Source organism: Ornithorhynchus anatinus, chromosome 1, assembly GCF_004115215.2.
Source record: "Ornithorhynchus anatinus isolate Pmale09 chromosome 1, mOrnAna1.pri.v4, whole genome shotgun sequence".
Taxonomy (NCBI): domain Eukaryota; kingdom Metazoa; phylum Chordata; class Mammalia; order Monotremata; family Ornithorhynchidae; genus Ornithorhynchus; species Ornithorhynchus anatinus.
In genome coordinates, this window is record NC_041728.1 from 81,989,521 (window position 1) to 82,014,275 (window position 24,755).

At 39.6% G+C, this 24,755-nt stretch overlaps 1 protein-coding gene across 3 annotated transcripts in view; it reads left to right on the plus strand.

The window, feature by feature from the left end:
- The window catches only part of COL19A1 (collagen type XIX alpha 1 chain), a 340,279-nt gene that overhangs the window by 82,844 nt on the left and 232,680 nt on the right, over nucleotides 1–24,755 (plus strand). For all 3 annotated transcript variants that reach the window (XM_029066938.1, XM_029066939.2, XM_029066941.2), the window contains exon 10: nucleotides 22,502–22,555. In XM_029066938.1, coding sequence (XP_028922771.1) covers nucleotides 22,502–22,555 — 54 coding nt within the window. The remainder of the gene's footprint in view (nucleotides 1–22,501; nucleotides 22,556–24,755) is intronic.

Below are 24,755 nucleotides of genomic sequence, written 5' to 3' on the forward strand. Positions count from 1 at the left end.
GAGTGAATGATGGACTAGGAGAAAAGGAACTAGAGGCAGGAAAGGAGGAGATTGGAACAGTAGTTTAGTTGGAATATGATCAATACTTGGACAAAGGTGGCGGTTTTTTGGATGTAGAGATTAGGGTAGGTAATGCTGTGGAGAAAACTGACAGTATTTAATAAACTGAATGTGAGAGTTCAAATAGCAGAAGGAATCAAAGATAACCCTGAGGTTCTGGGCTGCTGAGACAGAGGTATAGTGATGTTGTCAATTGTGATGGGAAACTTAGGTGGAAGAGAAGACTTGGAAGGGAACATGAATTCACTTTTTAAAATATTAAGCTTAAGATGCTGGTGGAACATCCATGTGGAGTTGTTTGGAGGATAATATGAAACGTGAAATTGCAGAGGAGTGAAAGTTTGAGGCTATAGAGAGAGAAGTTCGGGAATCACTTGTATAAATGTGGTAATTCAAGCCATGGGTAAAAAGTAGGAAGAGTTAGAGACTAAGAAAGAGCCTTGAAGAACACTTACAGTTATGGGGTGTGGAAGTGGAAAGTGTGGCCAGAAGGTAATAAAAAAACCATAGAGAACTCTGTTGATAAAATTAAAGTTTGATAGCATTTCCAGGTGATAGGAATGATTCACTGTGTCAGAGAGAGTCAAGATGTCAAGGAAGATTAGGATAGGGTTAAGTCCATTAGTTTTTCTAGAAGGATGATGTTGTTGAAACTGGAGAATGTGGCCTTAGAGGAGTAAAGAGGATGAAAACAAAACTATAGAGGGTCAAGAAAGAAACCTGGAGAATGTGGTCTTAGAGGAGTAAACAGGATGAAAAAATTATAGAGGGTCAAGAAGTGTTTTGGAAGAAAAGAAGTGGAAGCAGCAAGTGTATGTAAGAGATTGGCCAAAATAGGAGCTGGGTAGATAGGGAACTAGCTTATAGGTGCAGTGGACTTCATAAAAGCTTTTTTGAGGATTGGAGAGAGGTTGGCATGTTTGAAGGCAGAAGATGAGGGGCCATAGGAGAGTGAGCAGTTGATAATGACCATTAATGAAGGAAAAGGGTAGGTAAAAAGTTTTTTGAGAAGGGATAGGTTGGATGAGTAGATTGAGGGGGTATATTCTGAAAGCAGGCAAGTGACCTTTTATGAGATAGCTTGGAAGGATGACAGAGTGGCTATAGGAGTAGGAGGGAACTGGAGAGATGAAGGAGAGATTTTTTGGAACCCACACCTGATAGTTTCCATTTGTGCAACTAAGTAGGCAAGATCATCAGGTACAAGTAAAGTGGAGAGTGGCTGTATATGTTTCTTCAGGATGGAATTAGTGATATTTCAAAACTGTGGTTGGGGCACTGGGCATGATAGTCAAGACAGTAGTAATGTTGCACTTGAAGCAAGTGATGGTGAATTTGAAGGGGCTAAGTTGGTCTGTGGACTGAATTTCTGCCAATGCAGCATTACTGGAGGTTACTGATGTATTATCAGTGGATGGATAGGGGCCAGATAGAAGGTGAATCAGAGAAGACAATGTTAAGGGCACGGATACTTGCATCGAGAGGGAAAACTGTTAGGATGTTCAAGTAGGGCCTGATAGATTGTGGTAGGTGGAGAGAATCTTAAAATCTCTGTAAGGGGAGAGAATAATTTTGCTGGAGAAGTATTTGGGTAAAAAATCAGGTTAGGAGGGTGTGGCCAAAGAATTGCATTTCCAAAGTGGTGAGATTAGAAGAGGGTGTGGCCAAAGAATTGCATTTCCAAAATGGTGAGATTAGAAATGATATAATGAATAGTGATGCCGAGGTCTAATATGCCAGGTTGGTGTGTGGATGAGTTGTGGTGGAGTAGGAGGTCTGTGAAAATAAGGCATAAGAGGAAGTAGGCAGTGTGGGGTTATCGAAAACATCCACATGAATTTGAAGTCCACATGACAGTGTGAAAGAGCAGGAGAGAAAAAGGAAGATAACGGTATCAGTCTCAGAAAAATAGAAGCTAGACCGAGCCAGGCCAGGGAGGAGTAGAGGGTGGTAGAGGTAGAGGACACGGGCTTCAGAGGAAGAGCTGCAGTATGGCCTAGTGGATAGAGCACAGGTTAGGAAGTAGGAAGGACTTGGGTGCTAATCCCGACTCTGGCACATGTCTGCTGTCTGACCTTGGGCAAGTCACTTAACTTCTCAGAGTCTAAGAAACCTCACCTGTAAAATGGGGATTACGCATGTAAGTCCCATGTAGGAAAGGGACTGTGTCCAACCTGTATCTACCCCAGCACTTAGAACAGTGCTTGGCACATAGTAAGCATTTAACAAGTGCCATAATAATAATAGTTATTATTATTAATGAGGAAAAGTGACAAATAGAGTGAGTAGAGTGGTGTGAAAAGGGCATGGCGGGAAAAGGAGTAGGCCAACTCCTTGTTTCTCCATGATGTGGGGGCATGGGAAAAGGTGAAGGCTTCTGGGGATGGAGTGTCATAGGATACAGTGTCATCAGGTGAGAGCAGGTCTTGGTGATGGTAAGGAGGAAGAGTGCACAGGACAGAAAGAGGTTGAAGATGAAGGAAAGTTTGCCCATGATGGAGTTAGGTCTTCTGAAGACCATATCCATAGAGTGTCTGGCTCACAGTAAGCACTTAATAAATACCACAATTATTATAAAGGTTATAGGATGAGGGGTGGTGCAGGGGAATTTAGAGAGGAGACAAAGGAGAAGAGTGGAGCTTTTGGAATGCATTACTGGAGATTGGGAGATTCAGGGCAGCAGCAAGAGAACAGGAATGACATAAACAGAGACTGGGGTAAGAATATACAAAGTGAAATGCCAGGTCCTGAATGACTGCAATATCTTAGTGTTCTAAAAGTTATGAAGTCAGTAAGGTGGCATCTACCCTGTGAAGTGGTGCCCTTTGCTCTCATTGCCACAGATAGCTGGGTCAGGTTGTGAAGAGCAAAGCCATTTTCTCTGTTTCCATAGAAGTCCAGTGAAAATGCAAATAATTGGAAAAAAATAGAAAGGAGAGCAGCATTTGTTTGCAATTTTTAGCAGTCACCATCCAGATTTCCTGTAGACCTTGAATGCATAGCTATAAATTTGAAAAAAAAATTAAAGATATAGAAACTAGGTTCAAGGGTTGAAAAGGAATTTCACTTTAACTTGGAGAGAAGCCTACAGTTGATTTAATAACAATCTTCACCCCTACAGTTGATTTAATAACAATCTTCAGCCAGGTGAAAAGATTTTCATGAGGACACAGAATGTTTGCTTTCCACAACCATACTGAGAATCGAACAAGGAGAAATGGGCTTAAAGCAGCGAAAAGGAAGATCTTTTCTGAAAGGGATTGGAAAAAACTGCCAAGATGGTATACAGTATTTCTCACTGGAGATGTTGGAGGAAAGAACAGATAATCATCTACCTGTATGAGTCAGTCATTATCCTCTTGATTAGACTGGACAGATCTTTTTAGGCTTTTTTTAGATCTTTCTTAGATCTTTAAAGGCTGGACAGATCTTTTTGCCATCCCATCAATTGAATTGAAATTCAATTTAAATTTGATTAGGTTAGTTAACTCCCTCTAGTAGAAGAGTGATGATCTATGTGTGTACATTCTGTAGTCTATACTATCAGTCCCTCATCAGATTTTTCATCAACATTGCACCCCAAGGTAAATTCATTGTCTGTGACCACATCTCAAATATGAAGAGAATTAGGAGTAATTAGGTTAGAATAGGCTTGAGAAATCATATTACTCATAATTAGATTTGTAACAGTATGTTCTTTTACTTTCTGATATATTTTTAGGAGCTGTAATGGTGTATTTTTTGTTGTGGATACATACTATCTGTGCATCAATGAAGCCTGTAAATTTATAAAAACAGGATTCTATCCCAACTTCTAATAATTATAATGGAAGGGAAAAGTTAGATTATATCCCTCCTAGTGAATAAAGTGGGTGTAAATTGTTAGATTTGTCAGCATGTAGCACTTGATTCATCATCATCAAGTGTTGTCGAGTCATTTCCAACTCATAGCGACTTTATGAACTTTATCCATAGAGTTTTCTTGGTAAAAAATTATTGAAATGGTTTACCATTGCCTTCTTCCATGCAGTAAAAACTTAAGTCTCTGCCATTGTCTTTTGACCAACGTTTTGACCATTTGATCATCTGCCTTTGACTCGTTCGTATGCTGCTGCTGCCCAGCATAGGTGAATCAACTTTGTCTGACAGTTCAGCTTAAACCTTTACATAATGAGTAGCACTTAGACATTCAGTAATTGTTGAATGATTCCAAAACTCAATGCCATACTTCTGTCACATTTAGAAGACTAGAAATTTGCAGCAAAGATTTGTGCAGAGAAGTTACTGATCTGTGAATTGCTCATAACTATGGTAGCCCATCCATTTATATCATTTCAACTAACACTGTTGTACTCTCCCAAGCACTATACAAAGTAAGAGTTCCATAGGTACTATTGGTTGATTGATTTACAAATACTCCCCATACATAATGGAACATGCTTAGTGCTTAGTACAGTGCTCACACAGAGTAGATGCTCAATAAATACTGATGATGATGATGATTATAAGTCTTAATTATTGTTAATCTTAGAATGAAGTGGGTGTCAAAAGAGAATATAGTGTTTCTGTTATTCATTCATTCATTCAATATAATTTATTGAGTACTTACTATGTGAAGAGCACTGTTCCAAGTGCTTGGAAAATACTATTCAGCAACAGATAGAGACAATCTCTGCCCAATAACAGGCTTACAGTCTAATCAGGGGAGACAGACAGACAAAAACAAGACAACATAATCATGATAAATAGAATCAAGGGGATGTACAGCTCATTAACAAAATAAATAGGGTAATAAAAATATATACAAATGAGCACAGTGCTGAGGGGAGGGGAAGGAAGAGGGGGAAGAGCAGAGGGAAAGGCGCCTTAGCTGAGGGGAGGTGAAGGGGGGAAGGGGTAAAGAGCAGAGGGAGCAGAGGGAAAAGGGGAAGCTCAGTCTGGGAAGGCCTCTTGGAGGACGTGAGCTCTCAGTATCGCTTTGAAGTGGGGAAGAGAGTTAGTTTGGCATAGGTGAGGAGGGAGGGCATTCCAGGACATCGGGAGGACATGGGCCAGAGGTTGACGGTGGGATAGGTGTGAGTGGGAGACAGTGAGGAGGTGAGCGGCAGAGGAGCAGAGCGTGCAGGGTGGGCAGTAGAAAGAGAGAAGGGAGGTGTGGTAGGAGGGGGCAAGGTGATGGAGAGCCTTGAAGCCCAGAGTGAGAAGTTTTTGTTTCGTGTGGAGGTTGATGGGCAACCACTGGAGGTTTTTAAGGAGGGGAGTGACATTCCCAGAGATTAAGAATGTGTTTTTCTAGGTCATAGGAATGTAGCATGACTAAATTATTGTGGCAATTTTACAAAGGTTACATACCATTCCAAAATGCTATGTGTCTTAAAGTTCTCATTTCTCTTTCTTTTATCTGTAAAACATCACTGATACGAGTCCAGTTGGGTTCATACCTAACTTTCATCACCTGAACAGCATTTCAGTACAAATAAAAGTTTCCAAGAGAATTTCCACTCATAATGATCCTCTGTGCCATCCTTCATCCCCCATGTCTGCCTTGGTTTTTGGCATTGCAGTATTTTAGTTTTCCAGGTATATTGCTGATTACATCCTCTTCTGCCCACTTGTCACCCAGTAAAATATTGCTCCATTAACATATTTCTCTTCAAATTAAATGAGTGTGAATTTTTCAAAATTATTAGTAATTTTTAGGTATAACTAAACATAAACCCTATGATCACCCAAAGAAAAATACTGACAAGAGAACTGGAAAGTCTGTGAAGTTGGGGTACAAAAAAAATTAGTGAGGAAGGGGAGAAGTTTGAAAAACAAATTCCAAGAGGCTTTTTAAATATATCAAAAGAAATATGTTGCTTAGGGAACTGTGGGACCATTTGCTGATCATGAGATTAAAGGTACACTTATGACTGAAAGAGAAATAGTTGAGAACTCAGTGTGTGATTTGATCTCTACTAAGGAAAGTGTTGGAGAAATTCCCACTGCAAAATTGTTGAGTTTTTTTTGTAACGAACAAGTCAGAGGGATGATCAAACTATAATGACTACATATGATATTTTGGACCAGATTAGTAAATTAGATGTAAACAGATCTGATTAGAAGTGGTGTGTACTAGTGGGAGTAGAATACAGGCCTGGGTGTCTGAGGATCTAGGTTCTTATCCTGGCTCCACCACTGGTCTGCTTTGTGACCTTGGTCAAGTCACTGAACTCTCTGTGCTTGAGTTTCCTCATCTGTATAATGGGAATTCGTAATCAAGCACTATTTGGGATATAGACTATGTCCAAGCTGAGTAGCTAGTGTCCCAGTGCTTAGTACAGTGCCTGTACAGTGCCAGTACTTAACAAATACCTAAAAATACTAAAGGAACTTAAGGGGAAGTTGTAGAATACTTAGTAACTATGAATGACTTATCTATAGTCTAACTTCGTCTATAGAATGGATTTCAGTGGTGACTTTACTTTTTCCATATCTGCCTTTCTCATGGTTAGTTAATATGATGCCAGTTCTACTAATGCTATTATAAAAGAATAGGAGGAAATATTCTCTGCCCTCAAGTAGTATATGATCTGAGGCAATGGCCATATATAACTATATAAAAATAAAGGGAAACATAAAAGACCATCATATGTTTCAAAGGTGACACCACTGATGGTGAGAGCAACCCATTTTCCTTGGTATGCTTGGAATTATAGTTCCCTAAGCTGCTGAATTTGCTGCTTGCAGAAAATGTTACCATTTTCAGGACCTCCTCTTGATATTCTTGTTTTCCAAAAGTAGAGATGCTTAATGATATTCCATTGTTACCAATTTCTTTAACAGATTCTATTTTCAACTTCTTTGTCTAACTATGCATCTTGAAAAATGTCTTCTGCTCAGGGCCAATTCCATATGGTAAGCCAGGTAGAGTTTCATCTCAGTGTGGCACACGGCAAGTGGTGATAATACATTGGCTGACCCGGAGGGTAATAGTGATCACACAGCTACAAGTGCCAGAGAGCAGTGAGGATCGTGGATCTTTAGTCTCAAAGCTCCTTGTGGGCAGGGATCATGTCTCCCTACTCTACTATATTATACTTTCCCAAGCACTTAGTACAGTGCTCTGTACGCATTAAGCACTCAGTAAATAACATTGATTGATTGGTCAGGGTGAGAGCATCATCAGATGAGGGCAGAGGTGGAGATAGTGCCTGCAGCTCCAGAGAAGACAGGGATGGGAAAGTAACATGTGATCACCATATCAAGCCTGAAGCAACACTGGAAGAGGGGGCAGATTGTATATATGAGCACTTATTGTGTACAGAGCACTTTACTAAGTGCTTGGCAGAGTACAATGTAACAGACTTGTTAGACATGTTTCCTCCCTATATAAACCCAAATCATAGCTTAATTCAGAGGGGATGATGCTAATGGCTTTGCTAATGGCTACTGATATTGTGATAATGATTATGATATTTTGTCAATACTTGCATAGAGGGGGTGCTGGAATGGCACCATAAGTCACAGAAGGGTGGTTGAAAAATTTACCCACTTGAGTCAGCTGAAAAGTTAAATCCAGTGAGAATTAGTGCAAGCAGTAAGCTCAGTGTCACTCCACAAAAAATATTTGACTATAGATTGAATTTCCTGATCATAGCCTTAGTTTCCTTTAGGCAGATTGTTAGTTGTGGAGCAGTTGTTTAGCAAGTGGCAGACGCAAAAAAGAAAAAAGATATCAGGAACTTATACAAGTAATTAATAAAGAGGTGTCTAGATGGTGGGTCAGTTGAAGTAAGCACACATTTTCCCAATCAATCCATGATATTTATTAAGCACTCTCTTAGAAGAGTACTATACAATAAAGTCAGTAAACACTTGTCCTTGACCAAAAGGAGCTTACAGTCTGGAGTGGGAAGTGGACATTGAAATAAATTAAACATAAGGGAAATGGTACAGTAAAAGTATCTACTTAAGTGTTGTGGACTGAGTTGGGGTGAATATCAAGCCTTAGAAAGCATAGATCCTGCTGCATAAGGGAAATAAAAGCCTCTTAGTGGAGTTGTGATTTTTAGAGCTGGAGAGAATGGTGGACTTTTGGATATAAGGGGAGGTAGCTTCAGGACAGCTAACCATGGGCGGGGGTTGGTATTATGATATATGAGATGGTGGTGGGGTGTGTAGGTTGGTGATGGAAGTGTGAAGTGTGTGAACTGAGTTGTAGTAGGAAATCAGCTAGATAAGGTGGGATGGGGAGAGCTAATTAAGTGGTTTAAAGCCTGTGGTAAAGAGTCCAGGTGTCTAGTGTAGACTATTTGGATAGAATTAGTCTAGGGAGTCTATATGGAGAGGAGCAGGCTTTTGAAGGAAAATAACTCACAGTTTCAAGCAAGCAAGTGCTTAGTAAATATTGCTGATTGAGTAAACAATTATCTTGCAGTAAAGAAGCTATATAACTATCAATGAGTGGTATTTATTTAGGACTTACTGTGTGCAGAACACTGTATTAAATGCTTTGGAAAGTTCAGTACTGTATAGTTGGTAGATACCATCTCACCTTTAAGGAGCTTACAAGCTTACAATTTAGAGTGCTAGGTTCATTTAGTCTGGTATAAATACATAGTAATTAATAATAATAATAATGTTGGTATTTGTTAAGCGCTTACTATGTGCTGAGCACTGTTCTAAGCGCTGGGGTAAACACAGGGGAATCAGGTTGTCCCACGTGGGGCTCACAGTCTTAATCCCCATTTTACAGATGAGGGAACTGAGGCACAGAGAAGTTAAGTGACTTGCCCAGAGTCACACAGCTGACAAGTGGCAGAGCTGGGATTTGAACTCATGAGCCCTGACTCCAAAGCCCGTGCTCTTTCCACTGCGCCACGCTGCTCCTCTAGTAATTCAAAACCCTTTCCTCCTGTTCATACTTATCACCATTCCCCTCTCAAGTTGTGATCAGGATTGTCCTCTTCGGGAACACTGGAGTATTGTGAGTGCTGTTTGGTTAAACACAGTTTTAGTTGCACTGATATGAGGTGAGAGCTAAGGAATCATGATGCTTTTCAGTTGTCTCACTTGCTCAGTTTGAAGGGAAGGGACTTATGGGATAAGGAGTAGGAGAGTAGGAGAGTAAGTTTTCAGGTGTCTATGTGTGTGTCCTGTGTGTTGAAATTACATTTTGGTGTGTTAAAATGGGGAAGGCCAGAATGTAACAACGCTCTTGTGCCAAAAGCAGAAGTACCCAGGTATAATTCTGAAGGAGATATTATCATTTTAGAGATGGAAAAATGTTTCCAAGTTCAAATTCAGTAGTGGCAGTAAAACCAGATCTCCTAATTCCCTAATCTAGAATTCCAACCACTGAACATGCTGTTAACCATGGGAAACTCATGAATAAAGAGTTTCACAGAAAAATGCTATCTAAAGATGTGTTTTATACATATGGGATTTGACTTACAATCAAAATCTAATAAAGGCATTAAAATTAAATTAAAATAGAGTACCCATCTTAATTTGGTTTATGGTTTGTCTATAAACTTTGCAGTGATTTGGTAACTTGTAAAATATTTGGTTTAGGCTAATGTACTTTATAAGTGTTTATAGCAGTTGTAAAAATTATCCTTATATAGTATTTGTGAAGTTCAGTTCCATAAAACACTTCTCACAGTTTCATAAACATAAAAGTAATAGATTTCATTTTTCTAAAAATGTAATGGTTAAAAAAAATCACATGTTCCCTAAAATAAGCTATCTGTGCTGCTAATGAATAATGTTACTTGTTTGGATCATTAAATATTTGCTATATTCCCCAAATCCAAATGGTTGCTATCTATTTATTTCAGAGATTAATTTATATGCTAATTCTAATAGAATAATTCTTTGTTCTCCAGAAACTAGAACCAAATTAGAACAAAGTAAAATGCCATCTGATTCCCAAATGTGAATTTGTTGTATATGTCTATATGAACCTGGTTAAAAAACATATAAATATTGTAGTCATACAAAGAAAATGAGTTACTAGAAAAATCATCAAGTAGCCTACCAATCTGAATAAATGAATGTAGTATGGTAAGAAATAAAATAATAAAAAATAGAATCTGTTCATCAATAGAACAATGTTTATAGGTGATATACTATGATAAATTAAGAGAGTCATATGCAAATCCTGTTATATTCAGACCGACTTGCACTTTCAAGTCATTTCATTTGATAGCAATAAATTATCTGAAGCTAATTTATACAAGTAGAAAGAGCTGGAATTATTTCTGAAAAGGGGGTAAAATTAAGATATACCACATTTTGCAGCTTTGTAATAGGCTTCATGGATTTTGAATAACAATCTATAGGTTTTTTTCAGTGAGGGTTCATTGGAATACTATGATGTGTTAACAAATATCAGAAGCTAGTCTTACATTTAACACATATACAGTTCCACTGTTTAGACACCAGAGAAGTCATTGTCCACTTTAAATGAACTAAGGTTATGTTATCTGAGATATTGCAAACCAGGTCTGACTTATTTTGTGTCTCTGTTTCATGGAAGAGAGTTGCAACAACTCTGTAAGCAATGTTTTCTTGATAGCTGAGTTGGGCAGATTACCCTGTCAGTCAAAGAAAAAAGATTTGGTGGCTGATTTTCTAGGACATAATAATGTTGGTATTTGTTAAGAGCTTACTATGTGCAGATCACTGTTCTAAGCGCTGGGGTAGATACAGGGTAATCAGGTTGTCCCACGTGAGGCTCACAGTTAATCCCCATTTTACAGATGAGGTAACTGAGGCACAGAGAAGTTAAGTGACTTGCCCACAGTCACAAAGCTGACAAGTGGCAAAGCCAGGAGTCGAACCCATGACCTCTGACTCCGAAGCCCGGGCTCTTTCCACTGAGCCACGCCATATGAATGACTAAATGATTCTTTGGTAATGTTGAAGACAATTAATAAAATGAGGTTTCTTAAGATCAGCTAAATGGGAGACTTATTCTAACCATTGTCTAGCATGTGCCCAAGAGCAAATTTTCTGCAGTAATAGTAGCAATAGTATTAAACACTTACTGTATTCAGAAAACTGTACTAACCACTGGGAATTAAGTACAGGTGGAAATTAATCATGGTCCCTTGGCACTTAAAAGGGGTCTCAGAATCTAAGAATATGAAGGAAGGGAGGGTTCTGGCAATAGGCAAATAATCATGAATGAAACAAAAAACTAAGATAACAAGACAGGGACAGATAACACAAAATAAAAACAAAAATCAGAAAGATTCGGTGGATAAAGGAACAGAAGTTTAGTCCTGCCAGGTGTGTTCACAGTCACAACTTCAGCCAATGACTGCTACAGCAGAAGCAGCCTCTGCCAAGTCCTCCGGTAAGTCTTGTATGTTATGGCTGCTCTTATGTTTCCCACCAGGCTGGTGAAAGGCAGGAATTGTTCTAGACTCACTATTTAGGTCATATTCAGTAGCATTTGATTGTCCTTAGGTTAGAATTTAAATTTGATCCTTTGGGATTTCAAGGGACCAAATATGTTATAAACGTAGGGCCGACAAGCTTATGAAATTAGGTTGGCTCAGTTCCTTTTGGGCATTTGATACTCATCCTCTTCTCACCCCCACAGCACTTATGTACATATCTTTAAATGATATGTTATAAATGATTTATAACTGTAAGTTTGCTATGGGCTGGGAAAGTGTCTGCTAATTGTGTTGTACTCTCCCAGGCATTTAGTACAATGCTCTGCTCATATTAAGCATTCAATAAAAAACACTGATTAATGTCTGTCTTCCTTGCTAAACTGTAAGCTTCTTGTGGTCAGGGAATGTGTCTGTTTATTGTTATATTATACTCTCTCAAGTGCTTAGTAAGGTGCTTTGTACACAGTAAGTGCTCAATAAATATGATTGAATGAATGAATGAATGAATACTTTCCTAAGCACTTAATACAGTGTTCTGCACCCAATAAGCACTCAGTGAATACCACTGATGGATTAAGTGCTAGCAAATTGTTTTAGCTACTTTAATACACCATCCACAAACTCTCTCTGTCATCCCAGGAGTAGAACCCAGGATCTAGGATCACCTGAAAATGTCTGAACATATCCAACAATGCTTCTGTTACATACAATTGAATTCATGAACCCATGTGCTTTAAAGTAGGTTTTGGAATCCACCTGGGTTGTTGAGGTTGGTTTCCGCACTAGCTGCTAGAGTTTTAGGATGGGGCAATGGGGTATTTGGATATATGACAGAAATTTCTAATTACCATTCCAGGAAGAGCCCACTTGGAGATACCCACACAAGTAGGGTGGCTAGTCACCCAGTTGTTTATTTCATTCAAAGTATTTATTGAGCACTTGCTATGTGCAGAGCACTATACTAGGCGCTTATTTTAGGAGGAACAACTCTCATCTTTCTCTTTTTGTGTTTTCTCTTTGAATAAGACCAATTCAAATTAAGAATCAATATTAAGGCACTCTTCTGTTAATCCATCTTCTCTGTATAGATTGTAGGAAGACTGGAGCAATAGGTGCTATGCTCTAAAGAGAATTTCTTGTAATTTCTACATCAGAGGGTGACCTCCTACCTGATGCCTCTCCTACCCAAGTGGGAATGAGGAGGCCTTGGTGATAGTTTTGATTCTGCTACTGGATTTGGGTCATGTGATCTCAGGCAAGTCCTTTAGCTTCCTTTGGCCTCATTTTCTTCAGTTTTCTCATATGCAAGGTGGGGAGTATATTATTTAGAGAAGTAGTATGCCACAATGGAAAGAGCATGGGCCTGGAAGTCAGAGACCTGGGTTCTAAACCCAGCTCTGCCAATTTCCTGCTGTGTGACACTGGGTATGTCACTTCATTTCTTTGTGCCTCAATTCCCTCATGTTCAAAATGGGAATCCAATTATGTTCTTCCTCCTACCTAGAATGTGAGTCACATGTGGGACCTGACTATCTTGTATCTACCTCAGTGCTTAGTACAGTGCTTCATACATAGTAAGTACTTAACAAATACCATTATTATTATTATTATCATTATAATAGTTAATCCCCCCTCCTTCACAAGGATATCATAAAGACAAAATGAGGTACTTGGTGTGTAAATCCTTTGAAAAAAGAAGTACTGGAGTATGTCCAAATATTCTCACTGGGTATGTGGTGGGGGTATGATTTGCATAAAAATCATTTGTTTGGATTACAAATGCATCATTCATCCATTCATCAGGTTAACCAAACCCTAGTAGAAGGGGTTGAATTACAAACCAAAATGGTGCTGTCTTTCCTATGATTGACATCTGCCAGTCATATGTTGCACATTGCCATCAGTGTAGAACCTGCCTTCTAATCCATTCCTCGAGCAACTCAGGAGGAAGGTCTAGTAGTCGGGCGTGTTTGAGCCTGAAGCCTGCCACCCAGTCCGCTCCCTAGCCTGCAATCTACACTTCTCTCGTGGAGAAAACTTTGTTTATGCTTCTGACAGAGGAAATCACATGACAGAGACAAGGCCAGGTCAGGTCCGGAGGAAGGAACATGAGAGACATATGAAAGACATAATCAAGAGGACAATTTCCTATTTATTGATTTCTAAATAATTGTACTTCTGAATCCCTTTGTATTAGTGTGATGTTTTAACTGTCTTACAGCTCACCAGCATTTCTAAACTCAGAGTGGGTGGTGGGCTAAAATGAGCCCAGTCTTGCAGCTGCAAGGATGTGTGCCTTCTGGTTGGGTAAATCCAGGAAATAATGACTTGTGGTCTGTAATAACCTCTGAAGTCTTAGGTACCCTCAAGTATATGTCATTAGGACTTGCTGATTTGAATATATACAGTTTTTAAGAGTAATCTTTAACTATTTTTTTCAATTGTTACATGTCTTTCTAACCTCTAAATTTAGGTTGGGAAATTTAGTTAACTCTTCTTATCTGATCTTTTTGGTGAGAGAACTGAAAAACCACTTTAAAGGCTTTACCCTCAGTCCTCTGTTACTGCTTTCCCTTCTAGTCTGAGGGGCAACATATTCCCTCATTTTCTTCTTTTGGCTAATGTAATTGAACATTTCTTTTTTTTGTTTCCTTTTATATCTCATGAGAGTTGTTCCTCTTTCCGGGTGCAGTTTTTCTAACCCTGTCCTGACCCAGTCATGTTATTTCTTTATACTTGTCCTTAGTGATCTAGCCTAAATTCTACCTCTGTAGCCTTCTCAATTTGACCGTCAGATATCTAAAGTTTGGGATTTAGCCAATTCGGTACCTTGTTCCATTTCTTATATTTTCCAAACCCGGATGGGATCAGTTCCTGAACTTGTAGTACAGTTTTTAGTTGGCTTCCTTGGACTTCTTTATCTCAAGTTTGTTTCCTGGATCTTTTTGTGTGTGTGTGTGTGTGTGTGTGTGTGTGTGTGTGTGTGTGTGGTATTTGTTAAGCAGTTACTGTGTGTGTCAGGCACTGTACTAAACCCTGGGGTAGATGCAAGCTAGTCAGGTAGGACACAGTCCCTGTCCACATGGCGCTCACCGTCTTAATCTCCATTTTACAGATGAGATAACTGAAGCACAGAAAAGTTGATTATCTTGTCCAAGGTCACTCAGCAGAAAAGTGGAGAAGTTGGGATTAGAACCCAGGTCCTTCTGACTCCCAGACCATGCTCTATTCACTACACCACACTGCTTCTTTCAACTAGTGTCCTAAGTCCATTAAAATTTAATTTCTTTAAGTTAATTTTCCTTCTCTCCCTGATTTGTCCTTTTCCTAAGGATCAGGAATTCTATCATCTTCTGATCATATCCAACAACTGTTCATCCACTTTTAAAATTCTTGACTCGTCTTTCCCAATAAGTAAGCACCAAATCAAAACTGATTCTGCTTTCTATACTAGAAATTGTCTGTAAAGCAATCAATAAATGGGTTGGATCATCTGTGGCCAGCTAAATTACTTTAACAGCATGGGTCTGATAGATAAGATTTTTATCATTACCAAATACTGACTCATAGGCATTCCAGGGATTGACTAAAGAAAGTTTTACCTATCTTCTCTTACCAGTTAGAAGGTTTGTAATAGAATATTATTTTGCTATCACTTTTGCTACCTAAATTTCTGCCTTTGCTAATTTTCTGGGCCTCAGCATATGTGAAAGAAGCCAACTTCTTTCCTTACCTTTCTCCTCACATTTCCCCTTTCACACTGCTCTTCCCAGGACACCCAAATTAGTCATATTGAAGAATCTTGATTAAAGTCTTCCGGTTTCTCCTGACTCTTTTCCTTCCTTCATTCATTCAGTCATATTTATTAAGCACTTACTGTGTGCAGAGCACTTAGTACTTAGTACGGATATGCTTAGTACATATGGCCTAGCAACAAGAGCATGGGCTTGGGAGTCACAAGACATAGATTCTAATCCCGGCTTTCCCACTTTCTGTTGTGACACCTCAGGCAAGTCACTTCACTTCTCTGTGCCTGTTACCTCATCTCTAAAATGGGGATGAAGACTGTGAGCCCCATGTGGGACAACCCTATTAACTTGTATCCAACCCAGCACTTAGAACAGTTCTTGGCACATAGTAAGCGCTTAACAAATACCATCATTATTATTATTTTCCATGTTCTTTGCATCTATGAATAAATAATTCAGAGGTAGTCTTGGGTTGACCCTTCTGTTTCCTTTTCAACCACACTAGGTTTGAACACTTTCCTTCAGTCCAGGCCACCATCTGAATTAACACAAAATTATGTTACTTTGGGCTAGTTCGTCCCTACTAAAGATAATTTGAAATGCTTCTTATTATGTTACCCAGATACCTCCTAAAGCTATTTATCACTTGGTTGACACTATGGATCCCTTTCACCCTTTCTTGTATAGCCAATTATTCATCTTCACCATGAGTGGGCTGGTCAGAGGAGCAATGAGACTCAACTCATTCATTCAATAGTATTTATTGAGCACTTACTATGTGCAGAGCACTGTACTAAGCACTTGGCATGTACAAATTGGTAACAGATAGAGACAGTACCTGCCCTTTGATGGGCTTACAGTCTAACCGGGGGAGAAGGACAGACAAGAACAGTAGCAATAAATAGAATCAAGGGGATGAAAATCTCATTAAAACAATAGCAAATAAATGGAATCAAGGTGATGTACATTTCATTAACAAAATAAATAGGGTAATGAAAATATATACAGTTGAGCAGACGAGTGCAGTGCTGAGGGGATGAGAAGGGAGAGGGGGAGGAACAGAGGGAAATGGGGGGAAAAGAGGGTTTAGCTGCAGAGAGGTGAAGGGGAGTAGAGGGAGTAGAGGGAAAAGGGTAGCTCAGTCTGGGAAGGCCTCTTGGAGGAGGTGAGCTCAGTCTCAGCCTGATGTTCTCTTATTTTTAGGACCCTGTTGTCAAGTCCAATACTCACTGGGGTACAAAGAAGTATCTTTAGTTTGCATTCTAGTTTCAAACATGAATGAGACATTATGATAATAATGATGATGATGGTTTTTAAGCTTTGTTCTGAGCAATGGGGTAGATGTATATAGCATAATCAAATGGGACACAAAGGGCTCAAAACCAAAGAATCAGGCTTGTTTAGTTTGCCCGGACTTTCCATGATATCGGCCCTTCATTAATAAATAGATCACTGCATTTTTATCACTTAAAGTTTAGGTGTGAACTTCTGTGAGTTTTACCATAGCCCAGAATGGAAATTACAAGCTCCTAAAATATAATGGATAAAGCCAATACTTTTTAATGCAACTAAGTATCAGATTTTTTTCATTCCTGAGCCTATAGATCAGGTGAGGAGGAGTTGGGAACATTTTAGGGCTCTGAACATTGGTTTGATGTGGCCAGGGACAGAGGGTGGATCTGTTTAAAGAAAATCTCTGTCATCTCTGTCTGCTTTTGGCTATTAACATTTATTTAGATTCCTCTGAGGGTATTTCAGTTGGATATATTTTTCTGAGGAAGCGATGTGCTTTTATAATTAGCAGCATGAAAGCAGTCAATAGAAAGGCTTACTCTATATTGGTAAATATTTTAACAAGTTTGAAGGTAGGATTAAATATAGTTTAGAAAGTTTCAAGCGTTAAATATGATATACCATTATAAAAATCTTAAAAGTAGGTCATAAATGGACTTCTAACCCAAGCACATAGATAACTAAAAATTATTGTTAAACTTCTCCCTCTCTCTCATTAAACAGTTATATTGGGAAACGGTGTGGCCTAATGGAAAGAGCACAGATCTAGGTGTTAGAGGACTAAACTCTAATCCCAGTACTGCCAGTTGTCTCCTGTTTGACCTTGGGCAATTCACTTAACTTCTCTGTGCTTCAATTTTCTCAACTGTAAAATGGGGATCAATACCTTTTCGCCCTCCTACTTAGACTGTGAGTCCCATGTAGGACAGGGACTGTATCCTACCTGATTAATTTGTATCTACTCCAGTACTTAGAACAATGGTTGACACATAGTAATTGCTTAACAAATGCCATTCTGTTGAACCAATAAGTTTGTTCTTTTCCCTGCCTATGACATAGATTTCCTACCAATATGTATAGCAGTCACAGCAGAGTAATGTTCACTGCCTAATTTTTTTGTTAAACAAGAATTCTTTTTCTCATTTTCTTTGAACTACCCTATAATTCAATGACAAAGTATTTTAACTTGAATGAAGTAGGATGAGATATAGAAAACTCAGGAGAGATTTTGTGGGTAAATATACCACAAAGATGGCATTTTTAAGGGAATTCTCGTGGATCTCCATAAACTGTAAGAGAATATATGAATAAATTAGATAGGTGTTGACTTTGCCATCACCCTGATGAAGAAACTCTGCACATCCTCTTCCAAATCCCTAACCCATGCTCTGCACATAATAGCCATAAGTACCATCGATTGACCCTCACACCAGAATTTACATCCAGTTGATGTGAATCCAGACTTTTAAAAAAATTTAATAGTATTTGAGAAGTGCTTATTATGTTCCAGGCACTGTTCTAAGCACTGTGGTAGCTACAAGCTAATAAGGTTGGACAGAGTCCATATTCCACTTGGGGTGCACAGTCTTAATCCCCACTTTACAAATGAGGTAACTGAGGCACAGAGAAGTTAAGTGACTCGCCCAATGTTCCAAAGCAGACAAGTGGCAGAGCTGGGATTAAAACCTAGGTCCTTCTGACTCCCAAACCCATGCTCAATCCACTAGGCCAAGTTTCTTCTGGGCAACATTGCTGAGGGATAGGTAGCGTGGAAGTACTCAGATGACCTATGTCACAGAGTGAGCACCTAAAGCCAACTCTGTGCAATGAAAGAGCTTCTGGAAGAGAGAACTCTGTTTTCTTCCAAAGTAAATAATCATTTACATTCTAATTTTCTAATTAATAAAGAGGAAAAATATGTATTTTAATTGGAATGGTTTCTTATCTTTTGAAGGTTATTGTCCGACCCACTGTTTTTCCTAAGTTTATCTTCAGCTGCAGCTTCTCTTGTTTCTCCATGTGTATTCAAGCTGTCTTGTCTTAACATTTCATTTCACAATACTTCCTTTTCTTCATATTCCCACAACGATTTGATTGAAGACATAAAATATGCTGAGTCATAAGCCAGAATAACTAATATGGGGAGGAAACTAAAATACTAGCCATGAAGAACAGTTTGGAAATGAAATAGTTCACAGCAGGAGTATCTTTTATTATGTACTCAGGAGTCTCATTTATTCAGTCATATTTATTGAGTGCTTACTGTGTGCAGAGCATGTACTAAGCACTTGGAAAGTACAATTCGGCAACAGATGGAGACAATCCCTACCCAACAACGGGCTCACAGAGTCCCATTTTTCTTAATAACCCCAATATTTTATTTCTAAAGCAGTTAATAAAGTTGCCCACGTGCTTTGAGTGTCATTTCAATAAGTCTAATTTACACTGGGATGACTTTCCATTTCCCTGAAAATCTTACAATCTTACAAGGGCTTGATATTCCATTTTACTGTAGATTCCACAATAAAACAAATGACCCTGATACTCTTGGGCAATTTTCCTTAGCACAGATTCAATTTGAGAAAACTATTACAGTTAGAAAAGGAATCTATCACTCAGGAGTTTAGTATCTCTCAGAATTATTTTCTGCTTTAATTATAGATGATACAAATATCAATCTGGCTCCACTTGTTCATCCAGGAGGGAAAAAATCCATGAATATTTCCTTGTTGATAGGGAAACATCTCTGGTGAAATGGTTTCATTTTTCTATTTAAAAGCATTTCAAAGTTATTTTTCTTGTCTTATGCCATCGAGTCATTTCTGACCAATAGTGACACCATGGGTACATATTTCCCAGAACACCCTGCTTTCTATCTGCAATCATTCTGGTGGAGTATCCGTAGAATTTTCTTGGTAAAAATATGGAAGTGGTTTACCATTACCGCCTTCCGCACAGTAAACTCGAGTCTCTGCCCTCGACTCTCTCCCATGCTGCTGCTGCCCAGCTTGGGTGAGTTTTAACTTGTAGAGGATTGCCTTCTACTTGCTAGCCACTGCCTAAGCTAGGAATAGAATAGACAGGCCTCTGCTTCACTCTCCCTCCCCTAGCCGAGACTGGTAGAGTACTGGAAACTCCCCAGGTGAGACCCTGAGAGGGTAAAGCTATTTGAGGATAGTAAATAAGGTGGACAATGAATATGTTCTCTTTAAAGCGTACATTTTAGTGAGACTGATAGAAAATGATAATAGAATGTGAGATGTAAAGGGATGGAATATGGTAATGATGTTTTCATTAAAGTCCTGATAATAAAATTCAAGTCATGATTAGGAATGCAGTGTTTGCAAAGCTAGTTAAAAGTAGAGGCTACATCCTTACATCTGGCAGTTTGGACATGTTTATGCTTCTTTGATTTTTCAAATCATAGTGCTGTAACAGCTCCAGATGCTAGAACAGTGTTGCAATCATCATGAAATTGCATTTGTTAAGCACCTAGATGGTCTTCTTCCTGAATATGGGATTTTATAAATCAAGTACAACTGGTGCAATAGATATGGCCCCTTTTTTTTTAGGAACTACAGTTGAGCAATGGAAGTTTATGTAACTCTGTTCGCCTTTGTGTCAGCAGAATAGGATGTAATAAAGTAACAAACCTGTATATCAAAGACATGTTTTAGTATCAGTTTCCTTCATTCTAAAACACACATTGCCATGTTATGCCACTATACCCTGTCTTGGTCCTGGAGTAGATTTTAAAGTTTAAGCATTAAGGTACCAAGTGAAAAAGAAGTTCCAGGGAAGACTTTGAAGTCTCATTCAGTTCTTATCCCAAACTTACTTAGTAATAGTTTGGGCTGGACCTTGACATTATAGAGAAGCTACTAGAGGTCCTTGTTATCTTCATAGTCCTAACTCTTTGAAACACCTTCAGTCACAGGTTCAAAGACCCAGAGATAGAAATACTCAACAGCTCTGGAATAGGTGGCACAGGTATTTTTAGTTACAAAGAACTCCGGAATGGGGCTGTTTGTGGAGACAATGTGGGGTCTTCATTCCCTTGCTACCCCAGTGTAGAAGAGAGGCCACACAAACCCAGGAGTAAGGTAACATAGAGGTAATCTAGTAGTAATGGGTTCCAAATTCAGAGAGCTCTCTAGTATGTTTCTAAGCTCTCCCTTAGGAGAAAAATTGGAAAAAAACTGCAATAGTACATAATGTAGTAATTTAGATGAAGGTAATGTAGGCAACTCTACCAGAAGGACTGCTCTGTTTGACTTATTAACAGCCTCTTACTTTCTCACTGATGCCACACAGGCACAACTTGGTTGAGTCACTTAACTTCTCTGTGCTCCATTAACCATGTCTATAAATTCAATTCTGATGTGATTTCAAAGATTCTGTCATTGTATCAGTGTTGCCATTGCTTATGTGCAGTCTTATGCTTCTGTTAAAAGCTTGTTTCTCATGCATTATGTTGACATTTCTCCTAGAAGGGTTGAAGAGAGTTAGGTTGAAGTCGTGCAGAAAGGATATTTTTCCCTTGGAATGCCATCCTCCTGCATACCATTTTTGTGTTCTGACAATCTCCCAAAGTGATAGCCCCAGGCAGTTCTCTGGTCTCTCTCTCTCTCAGCCCCTTTATCCCTCTGCTCCCTCTACCGCCCCCCCTTCACCTCTCTGCAGCTAAACCCTCTTCTCCCCCCTTTCCCTCTCCTCCTCCCCCTCTCCCATCCCACCCCCTCAGCAGTATACTCGTCCACTCGACTGTATATATCTTAATCACCCTATTTATTTTGTTTATTTTGTTTATTTTGTTTAATGAGATGTACATCACCCTGATTCTATTTAGTTGCCATTGTTTTTGTGAGATGTTCTTCCCCTTGACTCTATTTATTGCCATTGTTCTTGTCTGCCTGACTCCCCCGATTAGACTGTAAGCCCATCAAACGGCAGGGACTGTCTCTATCTGTTGTCGACTTGTACATTCCAAGCACTTACAGTGCTCTGCACATAGTAAGAGCTCAATAAATACCATTGAATGAATGAATGAATTATAACCTTGTTGGAACTCTGGAAATTTTCCTATGGCTTTGTAGTAGGTCAACAGAGGTAAGGAGTTAGGGACAGTAGGGTGGAAGCCCAGAAAAAACTCAGAATGTCATGAGATTGGTGTCTAGGCATGCAACTTGCAAGTTAACTTGTAGGATAACTACTTCCACAAACATAGCCCTTAACATCTTTCAGTGTTCCTTAGTCTTAGCCTTTACAGTAGTAATAATGATGATGATAAAAATAATAATTGTGGTTTTAAAGTGCTTACTATGTGATGAGCACTGTAAGTACTGGAGTATAAACAAGTTAATCAGGCCTGCACAGTTTTTTGCTCCACATGAGGCTCACAGTTTAAGAAGGAAGTGAGCAGGTATTTTATCCTGTTTTTTACAGATGAGGAAACTGAGCCAAAGATAAATAAGTTAAGTGACTTGTCAAAGATTACACAGGCAAATGTAGAGCCAGAAATAGAACCTAGGGTCCCTGACCATCAACCCCATGCTTTCCAAAGAGCCTTTCTTTATCTGTACAGATGCTCATTGTGGTAAGAATGTTCCCTAACCCCTCAGCAACATTCTATCTAAACACACATTATAGGGAAACTAACGTTATCTTTTTACCATTATATGTGACTTAAAAATGATATCTTGTCCTGAAAAGGGTCAGGGAGTTCTGAAGATTTGAAATTGATGAATGTCTGCTGAAACCTTTCCACCAAGAGGAATCAAAAGTCATCAAAGATTCAGTCTCCTTTGGTCTCTGAACTGAGCTGCTGCCTCCAAGCCTAACCCTATTCCCAGGATATAGTTAGGCTGACCCCAGAAGCAACACAGTTGAGTCTTGATCTTTAGTGCCTTCCTTCTATCCTGCTTTTTGGTCCATTGGGTAAGAGTCCAAGAAATTGTTTATTCCTCCACAGTGGCATTGGAAATCTATTGTAGGTCTGTTTTTCAGGGAGAAGATGGATTGCCCAATGCCTCTGGCCCACCAGGTCCCAGTGGACCTCAGGTAAAGTTGCTTTTCAAATAACCCTCTTTCTCACTGAATGATTCTTCAGACTGCCACCGTCTCCAAATTAATTAGCATTGTGCATGATAGTGGACTACATTCCAAATGAATTTAGTCAAGGGAGCATTCTCAAGGGATGAGGGTTCAAAGATTTTCCAGTCCCTAGATCTTCATAGTTTGCATGTATTCCTTTAGGAAAAGGAGTGTTTTAAAATAGGATATTTAAAACATTTCTTGTCTTTAAAGGTTGAAGCTGTGAATTTCTCTATCATGTGTATCTTCCTCTGAAATGCTTTCTACCCTTAGTAGGCTTAAAAATGGAGTCCTTGTCCTTTCACAAGGATGACTGAATTGGGCCAAAGTGGAGTTTTGTTTCCAGAGCTTTTTGGAGCCTTGAGAGGGCCGTAAAGAGTCAGGAAGTAGGGCCAAGGTGTTGGCTTTCCTTTTTGCCCCCTGGCTTCCCAACCCTGGATCTTCTAGGCTATTTCTTATCCTTGGTGGGCCCTATTGTCTGGACAGAGGCTCCTCTTGCTCTATCCCTGGAGCCCAGTGAGAATGAGTCATACATTCATCTCTCTACAGACCCTGCCCCAGGGAGCTTTGGAGTTTGTTGAAGATGTCTGGGCTACCAAGCCATAGAAATGGCTATATAAACTTAAATACTTCCAAATCTAGAGCTACTGCTCTTGGCCACCAACTAACGTCATTGCTGCATCCCAAGAAACTGGTCTGTTGTGGTCTGGCATTCATTCATTCATTCAATCGTATTTATTGAGCACTTACAGCAAAGCACTGTACTAAGAGCTTGGGAGAGTACAATATAACAACAAACAGACACATTCCTTCCTGCCCACAATGAGTTCACAGTCTAGAGGGGGAGGCAGGCATTAAAATAAATAAATAAATAAATAAATAAATAAATAAATAAATAAAATAACAAACAAATAAATAAATGTGTCACTGCCTCTTGGCAGCAAAGATTAAGGACTCTCTTCCCTTCCCTCTTTTCCTCTCCTATTCCTCTGCTTCTCCTCTCTGTGCCTCCTCTCCCTCTCCTTTTGCCTCTCTTTTTTCACCCCTCTCCTCTTTCTACCTTGTTCTACCCTCTCCTATTTAACCTTGGCATTATCCTTGACTCTTCCCTCTCATTCAACCCACATATTCAGTCCATCACTAAATCCTGTCGGTTCCACCTTCACAACATCCCTAAAATCCACCCTTTCCTCTCCATCCAAATTGCTACCACATTAATCCAAGCACTTATCCTACTTCTCCTTGATTACTGTATCACCCTGCTTGCTGACTTCCCTGCCTCCTGTCTTTCCCTACTCCAGTCCATACTTCACTCTGTTGCCTGGATCATTTTCCTACCAAAACGTTCAGACCATGTTTCCCCACTCCTTTAGAAACTCCATTGGTTGCTCATTCACCTTTGCCTAAAACAAAAACTCCTCTCCATTGACTTTAAAGCACTCAGTCACCTTGTCCCCTGACATCTCACCTCACTATTCTCCTATTACAACCCAGCCCACACACTTTGCTCCTCCAATGCTAACCTTGTCATTGTACCTCAAGCTCATCTATCTTGCCACTGACCTCTTGCCCACATCCCACCTCTGGCCTGGAATGCCCTTCTTCCTTATATCTGATAAACATTTATTCTCACCCCCTTCAATGCATTATTGAAGGTAATCTCCTCCAAGAGACCTTCCCTAGCTAAGCCTTCCTTTTCTCTTCCTCCACTTCTTTCTGTATCACCCTGACTTGCTCCTTTCATTCGTCAACCCTCCCAACCCCACAGCACTTATGTATATAACTGTAATCATTCTCGGTCTCCTACGCTGGAGCCTCCTCCCCCTCCCATCCTTTAACTGTTGGAGTTCCTCAAGGGTCAGTTCTTGGCCCTCTTCTGTTCTCCATTTACACTCACTCCCTCGGTGAACTCATCCGCTCTCACGGCTTTGACTACCATCTCTACGCAGATGACACGCAGATCTACATCTCCGCCCCTGTCCTCTCCCCCTCCCTTCAGGCTCGCATCTCCTCCTGCCTCCGGGACGTCTCCACCTGGATGTCGGCCCGCCACCTAAAACTCAACATGAGCAAGACTGAGCTCCTCATCTTCCCTCCCAAACCCGGTCCACTCCCAGACTTCTCTATCACCGTGGATGCACGACCATCCTTCCCGTCCCGCAGGCCC